The sequence below is a fragment of the Myotis davidii genome, unplaced genomic scaffold (assembly GCF_000327345.1).
Source record: "Myotis davidii unplaced genomic scaffold, ASM32734v1 scaffold450, whole genome shotgun sequence".
NCBI classification, from domain to species: domain Eukaryota; kingdom Metazoa; phylum Chordata; class Mammalia; order Chiroptera; family Vespertilionidae; genus Myotis; species Myotis davidii.
The window spans coordinates 1,558,878-1,572,587 of NW_006282385.1; the positions used below are offsets into that span (position 1 = coordinate 1,558,878).

The 13,710-nt window shown below is 36.5% G+C and overlaps 1 protein-coding gene across 1 annotated transcript in view; it reads left to right on the forward strand.

The window, feature by feature from the left end:
* FGF14 (fibroblast growth factor 14) overlaps positions 1-13,710 on the forward strand; it is a 554,621-nt gene that overhangs the window by 424,145 nt on the left and 116,766 nt on the right. The window contains exons 2-3 of the mRNA XM_006752924.2: positions 5,422-5,532; positions 12,297-12,400. Coding sequence (XP_006752987.1) covers positions 5,422-5,532; positions 12,297-12,400 — 215 coding nt within the window. The remainder of the gene's footprint in view (positions 1-5,421; positions 5,533-12,296; positions 12,401-13,710) is intronic.

Here is a 13,710-nt window from a genome sequence, read left to right on the forward strand (position 1 = left end):
ATCCTCACCAACACTTGTTGTTTGTTGATTTATTGATGACAGTCTAACCACTGAGATAGCTCACGGTGGTCTTAATTTACATTTCTATGATGATTAGTGACATTGAGCATCTTTTCATATGTTTATTGCCCATCTGTTTGTCCTCTTTGGAGAAGTTTCTTTTCCGATATTTTGCCCATTTTTTAATTGAATTGTTTGTGTGTGTGTGTTTGTGTGTGTGTGTGTGGGGGGGGGGTTGTGTTGATTTTTAGAAGTTCTTTATAAATTTTGGACATTAACCCCTTATCCAGATGTATTATTGGCCAATATGTTCTCCAATTCAGTGGGCTCTCTTTTTTTATTTTATTTGGTGGTTTCTTTTGCTGTGCAAAATCTCTTTAGTTTGATGTAGTCCCATTTATTTTTTTTTCTTTTGTCTCCCTTGCCCAAGGAGACATAGCAGCACTACTAAGTGAAATAAAGACAGACTCGTAGATAGAGAGCAGGCAGACATCTCTGGTGGGGTGGGGAGGTTGTTGTGGGGTGAGATTAAGCAAAGAAAATGAGAGAGGGAGAAAGAGAGAGAGAGAGAGAGAGAGAGAGAGAGAGAGAGAACTCATGGAAACTGTGTGATTGGAGGATTGGGAGGGGGTTGGGGGAGATAGAGGAGGGCATAGAGGGGATAAATGGTGATGGAAACTTTTTAATTTAAATAAAAAATAAAAGAGATAAGAGGAGTAGGAAACTTGGGTTACATAATATATTTGTTAAAAAATTTGGATCATACTGAACATCCAGTGTTTGCCCGGCATTTTCAAATAACTTGAATGTTTTTCTATGTCATACCAAAAAAAAAAAAAAAAGTTTTGCTCATATAAAAGAAAAATAATTTTGATGCTTAAAAAATAAGTTACACCCATGAAATATGCTGCCATAAAAGCATTCAAGGAGGAATCTGGCTTTGTCTGAGGTGTTAGGAAAGTGCCCTAGAGGAAGTGCTGATGGAGCTGATCTTGGCAAGGAGGAAAAGGAGTTAACTATGCAAGGATGCGTGTGTGCACGTGGGTGTATGCGCACAGATGTTCCAGGGGCAGCTCTGTGCTGGTGGGCGTATTTGTGACAGGTCAGGCTGAAGGAAGAGGATGAGTGTTTGCAGGCAGTCCACAGTGACCCAGGCTGGGCGACAAACAGGGCACTGCGTGGGAGCGGTGGAAAACAAGGCCAGGCAGATGAGACAGGCCCCATGGCGGCAGGGTGTTTGAGTAATTGAGCCGCCAGCAAAAAGTTGGTGTGTATTTCAGGATCTGATGGATTAGAACAGGCACAGTACAAACAGAAAGACCACCTAGAAGAGGCCCTGAGGGGCTTAGCTGCTGCTAGCTATGAAAATGGAAAAAGAATGAAGGAGCTCAGGAAGACAGTAGCTGTAGGTATTAGGCAACTCATTGGGGAAAAAAAAAAAGCAAGCATTGCCCAGCCTGCATGGCTTGGTGGTTGAGCCTCGACCTATGAACCAGGAAGTTAGGCATGCAGGAGGCAGCCAATCAATGATTCTCTCTCATCATTGATGCTTCTCTCTCTCTCTCTCTCTCGCTCTCTCTCTCTCTCTCTCTCGCTCTCTCTCTCTCTCTCTCTCGCTCTCTCTCTCTCTCTCTCTCGTCTTTCTCCCTCTCCCTTCCTCTCTGAAATCAATAAAAATATATATTTTTAAAGTCAAGCATGGAGTTGATCTTTAGGAGGCAGATACTGTTAATATAAGTAGTCATGTCAGGGGGAGAGATACCTTTTGAATGGAGTTGGTGAAGGTGATACTGGAGGAGGTTTAAACTTACAGTATTAAATTGCATGGGTAGAGAGATTTATTGGAAATGCAGCCAGTGGCAACGTGGGTTGGATTGTAGAATAGATGTTCAAGAACTTTGATTCTTTCTAACTTCATGTCATTGCTTTATATCACAGATTTGGCTGCAGATTTGCAGGATTTGTGTTTAGATACAAATGTGGTTGATCTTTAAACTCCTTGGTTCAGAAAACAAACCAGATTGGTTTCCGTTTTATTTTTGGTTTTTAAGATGGTTCAATTTGATTCTTTTTTTAAAAAAATATATTGTATTGATTTTTTACAGAGAGGAAGGGAGAGAGATAGAGAGCCAGAAACATCGATGAGAGAGAAACATTGAACAGCTGCCTCCTGCACACATCCCACTGGGGATGTCCCGGCAACCAAGGTACATGCCCTATGACCGGAATCAAACCCAGGACCCTTCAGTCCACAGGCTGACGCTCTATCCACTGAGCCAAACTGGTTATGGCTGATTCTTCATTTTATAGAAGCCACATAGGGTAGGAGGGAAGTGGGCGGGAACATGTTAAAAGCCAGCTTTGCACTCGTTAGTTATGAGCTCTTCGTCAAGTTACTTCCTAGCCCCGTGTCTCCACTTCCTCTTCGTCAGAAAGGGCTTCCTATTAAATAACTTGTGAGGAAGCAATGAGTTAGTCCTGTGATGTACTTGGAACAGAGCCTGGCACCTGAGAAGAACACAATGTTGTTATGGTTTCTAAAAAGAAAATACCAGATAATGTGAAACTAGATAAATAGAACTCAATTTGATTTTGTTTCCTTGGATTTGAATGAGAACTCAACACCACAATTCCATGTTTTTCTCACACTTCCTTATCAGAAATAAAGTGAGGTCAAGCAGGGCTCTCTAAGCACGATGTCCTCCGGGTTCATCCATGTCACAAATGGCATGGTTTCCTTCTTTTTAAAGCACAATAACATTTCATTGTAATATTTCCATGTTCTTTATTTACTTACTGGTTGATGGTCACAAGTTGTTTCCATATCTTGCTTACTGTGAATGATGATGCAATCCCTGAGATGGGGATGCAGATATCTCTTTGAGATCCTGATTTCATTTCCTTCAGATGTGTACCCTGAAATTGAATTGCTAGATCATATGGTAGTTCAGTTTTTTTAATTTTGGGGGGAACTTTTTTTCCCCAGTAGCTGCACCGATTTACATTTCCACCAGCAGTGCATGAAGGTTCCCTTTTCTCTACATTCCCATCAATACTTGTTATCTCTTTTATTTTCTGATAATAGAAAAATCATAAAAGTAGGGCTCTCTTCGTGCAAGTGTGAGGGCGCTTGTGCCTTCGCACTGCCTTGGCTGACCTAGTTAATTCAAGTTCAGAAGATTTAGGAGCTAAAATGTGCGATTATTTAAAATAAGTGATTCAGAACATAAACATTTTAGAGAAAAAATGCCAATCTCTAAAACTCTTTGTTTTCATAGCAACTAAGAATTTGCCTCTCCTCGGCTGCCTTTTTACTTTTGTTCTCTTCTTTTCTATGCTGCTGCTGTCAGTGGTGAGCAAAAATCTGCTGCAGCAAACCTAAGAAAAGAAGTCCTCAGTTCTTAGAGGGCTGATGGCCCAGTCAAGTCCTACTGAGTGATGGGCAGACGAAGGTGCAGGAGTCGTTTTTTCCCCCACTAATGCATATCTTAGAGTGATGTGATTTTTAAAGTTATATACTACAGAAGAAGGCACCTACATAGCACGATCTAATAATCACTTAGATGTTTCTTTTTAAAATCCTAGCCTTCTGAAAACATTTATATTCTAATCCGTTTAATCACACTGATGTGGTGCTGTGGCGTTCATACATTATGTTTCAGGTTTTCTATAATGTTATGCTAACTTTGAAGAAAATCTGTGTACCATGGAGTCATTTTTCAAGTTATTAGTTTTATTAGATGTACATTTAAACAGATATTGGCATTTTTAATTTCTTGAGGACTAAACAAAAGGCTAAGAATATTCTACTTTTGAACATCTTTTTCTGTTTTTGTTTTTGCATGTGTGTGTACTGTGTTCACCTTTTTACAAATCCACATTTTTTTCTTTTTTAAAAATACAACTATACTATAGCAAGGAATATTTTTTTTTATTTTTATTGAATTTAGTGGGATGACATTGGTTAATAAAATTACATAGGTTTCAGGTGCACTATTTTACATCATCTGTGTGTTCACCACTCCAGTGGGAGGAGACTTGAGTTGGGGTGGTGACCACAATTTTCCTATTGATTACAAGGTGCTAGGCTTCATTGTTCTGTGACATCCTCTTGTTTTGATTGCATGATCAGATTTGCATGTCCCCTTCAGCAATTGTGGAGATGGTGAGGATTGTGATGTACCACATCAAATCTAGTTCTGATATGGGTGTGGCTTTTGAAAAGCCACCGGCCAATATTTATTTTCGAAGATACAACTGGCTCTTTGTGAAGCACTGATCACTAGAGTGGTCCTGTTTTCATTGAATCATGAGAGAGGAAGTGTGTTTCTATATAAGGTCCATTTTTATTTTAATAAACTTCCATTGTCCTCTCCCTCAAGACCTTTGGCCAAGAACCATAATCCATATTTGATAATTTTACTCTCCTTCTTAGTTCTATACATGAGTAGGGTTATCTATGAAATTTGTCTGATTTATCTAGATTGTGGCCAGAGCTGACCTCACAGGATAGGCTTGTTGTTTGGTCTCACCCTGAGTTCAGAAGCCAGTTTTCTCATTTTCCTCTGGATCATGCATCAGAACCAAAGATCCCTCCATGCAAGTTAGAGTGACCCTTTAGACATCAAGGCAACATTCCCCATATTGGGGCTTTTTCTAATAATGTGCATTGAAATGTTTGTATATTTTTGTTGTTGTTTTAATTTTTTAATTTTTTGTTGATTTGAGAGAAAGACAGGAATGGAAAGAAAGAGAGAGAGAGAGAGAGAGAGAGAGAGAGAGAGAGAGAGAGAGAGACTGATTTGTTGCTCTTCTAATGTTTGTATTCTCTGGTTGACGCTTGTGTGTCTTGACCAGGGATTGAATAGGCAACCTTGATGTCTGGTTAAGATGCTCTAGCCAACTGAACTACCTGGCCAGGGCCAGTATGATTTCTTTTTTTAAAATGCAGGTTTTTCACGCTTGGGGATTACTTGTTAAATTAAGTTTTAAAACCCACTCATAGGGCTTTAACGTGGTTTGTTTGAGTCAGAACTTTATAAAACTCTTGTATTGACATCCGGAATGATATTAGCTTAAACTATTAGATTAATTATTTTAGGACTCATCTAACAGCTAAACTAATAGATTAAGTAGTTTAATCATTTTAACTAATAATTTAAATGCACGCATATTAGTTTTATAAAATGACCCATTTTCTGCCGCTGACAAATGCAGCTTACAACAATGTTCTCTTTACCTTCTATGCTTGGCATACCCCAGGTTTCACAAATACAGAGAAATCTGGGACTCACAAAATATAAGATGCTACTTCTCTAAAATGTCCTCTTGTTTCTTAAAAATAAAGAAAAAAAAACAAAACAAAAAGAAATTCTATTGTGATACATTGTGAGGCTTATGATAACTGTGTTTGCCTTTCAGATCCCCAGCTCAAGGGTATAGTGACCAGGTTATATTGCAGGCAAGGCTACTACTTGCAAATGCACCCCGATGGAGCTCTCGATGGAACCAAGGATGACAGCACTAATTCTAGTAAGTGACAACTTCAGACCGCCAGTTATGTTAACACAGTTGGTAGAAGACACGCTGCTTACTTTTTAAATAATACATTTGCAATTATTTGGTTATGTTGGCTCATTTTTACAATGTTACAACTAGAATAACATTTACAATTTTACTTGGACCACATGGATGAAAATATTAATAGAGCAACGAAAGAAACCTGCTACTTTAAGATAACCCTGTTAATATTTTAAGTATTTTTCAAACAATTGTCATAACTCACATATTATTATTACTTTTAACCTCATTGTCATAAAAGTCAAATAAGTACCCTAGAGCTTTCAAATAGAAGTTGGTTACATGTTTACTTTGGAAGTGTTATTTATATCAGGACTGTAGCTTATTAATGATAATTCTGGAAACTCAAGGGATACAAATTGGTTTAAATAATAAAAATTTAATTTTTAAACATTTTCATTCAACAAGAAAGGATCTCTTTATAGAAAGGACTTGAAGGCTGTGTGCCTCTAAATACATTGTATATGATGTTTGACTACTATATAGAATTGGGTCTGTGATAAGATTTTTTAGTAAAAAGCCACACACTTCCTATCATATTAATGTCTGTCTTCATTTTACTATATTTTATATATAATTTTCTTTGTATTTGTATTCTAGTGTCGCTCCTTATTCATTTTTTGTGTGTTTTTCTTTCCCATTTTCTATTTACCTGGGCATCTCATTCCTTTTAATTTAGCACATCAGTTCTAAAATAGACACACTTTGTACTGCTCAGGAAAATTAGTGAAAAGCAAAACCTTATTTTATTAAAAATATTTAACCATATATTACCAGTGGGTCAGGAATGGATCTGAATCTTTTCATCCATTTATCATTTATCCTTTTTTTAGTTACTATTAGTGCTCACCCAAGGATATGTTTCCCATTGATTTTTTTTTTTTTTTTAGAGATAGTGGAAGAGAGGGAGAGAGGTGGGGGTGGGGGGAGAGAAACATCAATGTGAGACAGACATCGATTAGTTGCCTCCCACATGCGCTCAGACGTGGGCCAGGGACTGGACCTGCAATCCAGGTACCTGCCCTTGACCTGGACCCTGCAGTGCAGGGGCCAACGCTGTAACCACTGAGATTTCTGACCAAGGCTCATTTACTCTTTATCGAACTTCATTCCAATGCCAAGAAGGAAGGATTTGAATGCATGTAAGCCAATTATAGGCATTTTTTTAAATTTTAAATTCTAGTAATCAAAGTTTCACTAATACTGATTCTGATAGCACCTAATAATATGAAATAGAATATTTTTGCAATTGATATTGCTATGTGAAATACAAATATTTTTAAAGCCACTGTGTTTATTTTTTTAAAATTGGATATTGCTTCATTTTTCTTTTAACTTTAAAATTCTTTTTGATTTATCTATACTTTACTCTTTTTCAATATCTAATAGTTTTCCCTTTATGTATCTATTATATCATCCTTTTATATTTTTTAACTTTTCCCTATTATATTTGCTCATTGGTTTATTTTTTATTTCCTTTTATGATTTAAGCTAAGAGAATGTAAAGTAATTCAGACAGAAGAAAGAGGAGGCATTTTTATTAAAAGACCAGTGTCATTGTTTACTTGGCATTTTTATAATTAGGTTGAATGTTTTAAAATTATCGGCACTTGACCATCTTTGTCCTGTAAAAGATGTAGAAGATGTCAATTCTCCTGGTTCAAGTTCACACATACATCTGCTCTTTTTTTTTTTTAAATCTTTAACTCCTTGCCAATTATTTCAAAAAAGGCGTTCCCCTTTTTTTACGACTCCCAGTTATGGGGGTCATGAACTTTTGATATTAATAAGTTCTGATGACTTCAATGTTCTCTGCTTTCCTTTGACCAGAGTCTAGTAGAGCAAAGGAACTAATTTTCCTAACTCTGATCACAAGAGCTGACTCTCTGATTTATCAGAATAGAGGCTGTTGTCATCTATTACGATAAAAGGTGTTTTTTTTTTAAAAAGGAAATAAAATATAGCTGTAGAAGATGCTGCAGAATTGGAATTCTTAGAAAAATAATTTCCTTCAAATGAATGTTTTATGATTTTTTTCCTACCTTCTTCTTTGGTTTTTATAGTGCCAAATGAATTGGTTCCTTTTAGTGATGAGAATCAGTATCAGATTCAGAATGGTCAAGTAGACTTTGTTTAAAAGCATAATCATTCAGAATTGAAGAAGTAGCACAATATTTTCTAAATTGTAAAGTGCAGATGTAGACATTGTATACATGCACACATAATTATGTCTGGTTATCTGAAAAATATCACACACTAAACTGGAAAGCTCACATACTAAAAGATACGTGACTTGCTGTTCTCTAAATGAATGCGGCTTCTTTCCTCCTATTGTGTAACTGCATTAGGAGGAACAGAAGAATCTCTTGGTAACTCTTGAGATCAGTTCTTATCCCCCTAAATGCTGCAGATGAACAGTTTGGGGCATGAAGCAGGGACAGGAGCCCCTGTGTAAAAGCAAACCAGAACTAAATCACATTGCCCACACTCAAGGGAGTGAAATTCTTATGCAAAGATCTGGTCTGCAGTTTCTTTTCTTACAAAGTTACATTGCATTTTTATGCACTGTAAGCCAATTTGGCTAGTTTTGTTACCATTTCAACACTTGCAGAGCCGTAGCAGAACAGTATAAAGCAGGGTGAGACACAGGTCCTCTCCTCAAAAGGCTATAAAAATTGTATAACTATAAAATTTAATAAAACTTGGCAGAATTATAGCGGCTTTACAAAAGCAATAGGAATTGCTAACTAACTCTACCTTTGTGTACTGTCACCTTTTGAACTAAAGTATACATTTTTGTTAATGATGGATTTTAAGGTATTTTCTTTTCTTGGGTTCATTGCAGTAGTCTTATGAATCTTAAGAAAATTGTTAGTCCAGCAAGGTATTCTTTAACTGAGAGTGAGTATTAGAGACAGTTCCTGATGAAAGCATTGTCCTTTTGGTTGGAGGAAGGGTGTGATATAATTTTTCACCAACATGTTTCAGTTTTATGATAATTCTCTGAACACAAAGAAAGGATTAGTCATCCATAATTAGGGAAAATAAGGAGAAGTAGCTGAAGAGTGGCCCGGATGCCACCCAGATTTACTAACAGGACAAGCCTGAGGCTTAAACCTTCAAATCTTTGTGATTTGAGTTCAACGCATATCCCGCTTTTAAATGCAAATTATTTAGAACTAGACAAAGTCAGAACCACCTGCTAAGCTGCATTTGTCACGGTTTTTAGATAAATTAAGAAGAGGGAAAGGCCAGCGGGTAGGAGAAGCTGATACTGATGTCATCCCAGGGCTTCCAGCCTGAGATCCAGGAACCTCCGGGAGGAAAAGGTGGCGCAAAAAAAAAAAAAGTTGGTAACAGAGAGGATGCTGCAGCAACTTGACTGTTTATCACTGACTTCTTTATGCCCTCACAGGATCTTTCACAAGATGAAGTGAACACTTGGGTTGCTTCATGACCACAGTAATTTTCAGGGGGCACTTCCTTAAAAATCTTAGCGCTGCCCTTCTACCTCCTTGAACTATGAACTATGGTAGGAGGTAGTACCATGGACTATGGTATTTGGTTAGGGAGTGGTTTTCTTCCCTTCATTTTGCTTTTGGATTGCCATGCAGGTTTTTTTTTTTTTTTTTTTTTTTTTTTAAAAAAAGTTTTTTTTAAAACCTGGCACAGGAAAGCAGTGACACTGCCAAACTCCATTGTTCCAGTTACCAGACCTACTAGATACTGCAAGCAGAGTAGGACTACAGAAATATCAATATGCTAGTAACTACAGCAATGTTAAAACCTCACACAAACCAACCCCTCTCACCTTAGAAATTCTCAACATAATACCTTGATATGTAAAAATTGTCGATAGCTCACAGTTACCACCACCCCACCAGCCTTAGGATGGCGCTTCTCATCTTGGCTATATCTTAGGGTCCTTTGGGGAGCTTTCAAAATAAATGGATTATGCCCTATACCCACTTCCTGAGATTCCGATTTTATCTGGGATTGGACATGGACGTCCTAGTTTTACTAGGAAAGTACAGCCAGCGTTGAAAATCACTACTCTGCGGAGACATAGAGTATTCCACAGAGTAAAGAAAATAGCTTGGACTTCATTATTTTCACTCCCCTAAACTTTGTGGCACTGCTTTATAATTATGTATAATACTAAAAGAATTAAAAAATACAATGATGTCTCAATTAATGTGGAGACCCGTGGCTTTAATTAGCCCCATGTATCCAACATGGTCAGTTCTGGATGGTCTTCCACATGACAGGGACTATTGGATTTACTTCTTATTATCATTTCATACATGGTAACTTGTATTCATAATTCAGGTCCAAAACAAAATCCTGGGAGAAAAACCCAGTGTGTTAATTTTAGTATGGTCGTTTTAGACTATCCTTTATCATTTTTATTTTTCCCACACCCCTTTATTTTGGTGAGTTCGTGAATTATACCAGCTGCTCTATACCAAATATATGGAACCTACAGATACCATTAGGGAAATGAAGCTTAGAGTATTTAAATATATTAGGTTAGACTAGTTTGTCTGGTCAGGCATACAAGTATGTTTCCCCCCCAAAAAGTTTTGCACATAAATCAGGAATTATCCCTGGTGCCCATCCTTTCAAATTATGAGGAAGGCGGAACAGTTCAGATATTCTAGACAAGAGTGAAAATGGCCAATGGTCTTCTAAAAACAAAGAATACTAAGAGCTACATAGTATTCACCAACTCCACATTCATGTTTAATATTAGATCATTTTAGACTGTCCTTTATCATTTTTATTTTTCCCACATCCCTTTATTTTGGTGAGTTTGTGAATTATACCAGCTGGTCTATACCAAATATATGGAACCTACAGATACCATTAGGGATATGAAGCTTAGAGTATTTAAATATATTAGGTTAGACTAGTTTGTCTGGTCAGGTATACAAGTATGTTTTCCCCCAATAGAAATGAGCAAATATAAGTCTCATTCCTCAGTTTGAACAGTCCAATGTTAGTTTGTATCATGAAAGTTAATGATCTCCCTAATCATATATGCCCCTGAGTATTCTTCTAGGAAAAATTACCTACAGCCATCGCCTGCCTTTTATCAGTTGTGTAGCACAGACATCTTATACAAGTATGTTTTCCCCCAAAAAAGTTTTGCACATAAATCAGGAATTATCCTGGTGCCCATCCTTTCAAATTATGAGGAAGGTGGAACAGTTCAGATGTCCTAAACAAGAGTGAAAATGGCCAATGGTCTTCTACAAACAAAGAATACTAAGAGCTACATAATATTCACCAACTCCACATTCATGTTTAATATTAAATATTAGAAATAAGCAAATATAAATCTCATTCCTCAGTTTGAACAGCCCAATGTTAGTTTGTATCATGAAAGGTAATGATCTACCTAATCATATATGCCCCTGAGTGTTCTTCTAGGAAAATTACCTACAGCCACCACCTGCCTTTTATCAGTTGTGTAGCACAGACATCTTTGGATGCTGGGATCGGGATGTAATACCTGGAAGAGAAGGTGTAACTTTGTCTACGCTATTAAAAATATGCCTCCAAATTATATAGAGCACGATATATATCTACATACTGAGTAGACCCATAGATTGAAGTCAAAATTTTCCACATTTTTCAAATTATTTACCTTTTATGTAATACAGTTGATAAACAAAAAGTGAAAATATTTTATACATTTACTTCAACATTTTAATTTTGTATTGACTATTCTGTCCTGGTTCTATTGTTTAGGATTACATGTAAATTAAAAAGAACTTGGATGGGAGCAGACAGACTCACTGTGGATAATTAATAGTTCTCTTATAAATGTATCTATAATAAAGTCTCCCAAATCATCAAATGATTACTAAACATGTTGCCAGAAAACCCACTAAACAGTCAACATGTGACATGGCATGGAAGTGTGTTAAAGAGATGTTAAGACTTTTTAAAAAACCAATATAACATTACCACTCTGTAAAAAAAAACAACAACATATAAAAACAGTTCTTTGTCGATAAGGGAAGAAACAAAACATGGTAACAAATGATTTCTTTTCCTCTAAGGTAGGTAAAATTGAGAACTTTTTCCTCTTGTATTTTAGTTTTCACTAATGGTTTTATGAACTGTTAATAAAGAGCATTGTCTTTCTAAAATTTGCATTGCATCCAGTTCGATTAGTTCTGTCTAGATTTAGCACATTGTCAGATGCACATCTTTCCTGGGCTCTGCTGGGTTATCCTGTTGGTTCAGCAACAGTAATTGAGTTTTGGAATTACCTTTTTAGCTCTGGGCTGTGCTACATTGCAATGATTAAGCACACCTTCTGCAGGAAAGGCCAGGATAAACAGTCAACTTGGACTTTTTAAATTCTCCTCTTTGAGAATCTTTACAGCTGATTACTTTGGTATCAAGAGGTGTCAGAGACTGTAATACTAGAAGCATAATTACAGGCTTGATTCTGCTCATTTTCCCACCAGCTCTTCAAAATGCTATAGGCAGAGTGCTAAGATCTACAAACTAAAGTTCAAGTGCTAATACTATTCACAGCAGACACTTCTTAATTAGAAAGAGAAATAAAAGTTAGTTACTTGGAACTTCTCAGGAGGTTGTAACAAAGATGATGTTTCTTAAATAAAATAAACGAGAGGCTGGTGATGGCGGTGCCTTGCTACTTTCTGCCCATTTGTGACAGACCATGTTTATCTTTCCAGCACTGTTCAACCTCATACCAGTGGGACTGCGCGTTGTTGCCATCCAGGGAGTGAAGACAGGGTTGTACATAGCCATGAATGGAGAAGGTTATCTCTACCCATCAGTAAGTAACATGCCGTAGTCTTTGGTCCTTCTTTCAATGTTTGCAAAACAGCAATAGCAATAGCAGCAATAACAAAATGAGAAAGTCCTGTCTATTGCCTCTGCCGTTTTTTATCTTTGCTGCAGTGTTGTGGGAGCTGTTTATTCATTATTCATCCGTGTTTGTTAATATCAGCATATCAAGCAGCAGAATGACATTATTACCTTGTAAAATTGTGTATTTGCATATTTTAAAAAGTGACCCAGTTTATAGAAAATTGAGCAATTTTGAAAGAGTTGATGTTAATATAATCTTTTTATTTCTATTTAGAAATGTACTTGTCTTTGAGAACCTCTTGTAAAAGATTATTTTATAAAAAGAGGAAGAATTAATGTGAATTCTGAAAGGTGAAGAGAAACATTTAAAGGGACTAGTTTTTTAAAAATAAGAATTCAAAATATGTAAGCATTTTACTGGGAACATACTTCTAATATCAAAATGTATATTGCTTTTAACTCTAAGCAAGCCTCCTTATTTTGTGTTTATAAAGTTGAGCACTTTTCCAGCCATATAACCTCTTCTGGAATATTTACTCTTTACAAATAATTTGCATTAACATGTGCTGTATACATACATTATAATGCTGTTAAGAGTTAATTCCTGACACAGGTTCCAGCATTAGAGACCTAGATGAAAGTACTTCTTTCTACTATCCGTTGAGCAAAAAATCAATAGATCGAAGTCATAGTGCCTCAAGGAAAAATGTTTTTATTTGCTTTTGTTGTTGTTAAATACTAGTTCTGTTATTGTTAAATTACCTCATCAAAAAAAACTACAGGTAAATATACACACACACATTACGCACAGGCACACACATGCACACAGAACTTAAACAGAAACATTCTCTGGGGGCTCCCATGAAATTTGATAAATTTTCTTTAACAAATCTGGAAAATCTGTCAAAGAAAATAAAATGTGAGTTGTGGATTCCTTTTGTGGTGAGGTGGGGAATGCTCTTGTTAATTTGGAACCTTCTTCTGAGTTCCCTGAAGGTGTTCCTGCATGCAGACCTGGCCCCACATTATGCAAATTGCATTCTGTTACATAAGATGAATATTCAACATCTGCAAGCATGCTCAAGCTAGAATTCCCTATCCCCCTTGAGGAAAAATTCGATTTAGAGGAAGATCATTTTCTAAAGATGCTTATTTCAGATTCAAATCAACTTTATTGATTTGACATTTATTCTGTTACTTTTGTTTCTCTTCCCCCAAGTGATCTTTGAGATGCCTAAAAAATATTAGATTCAGTATCTGCCATAGCCTCTAGTC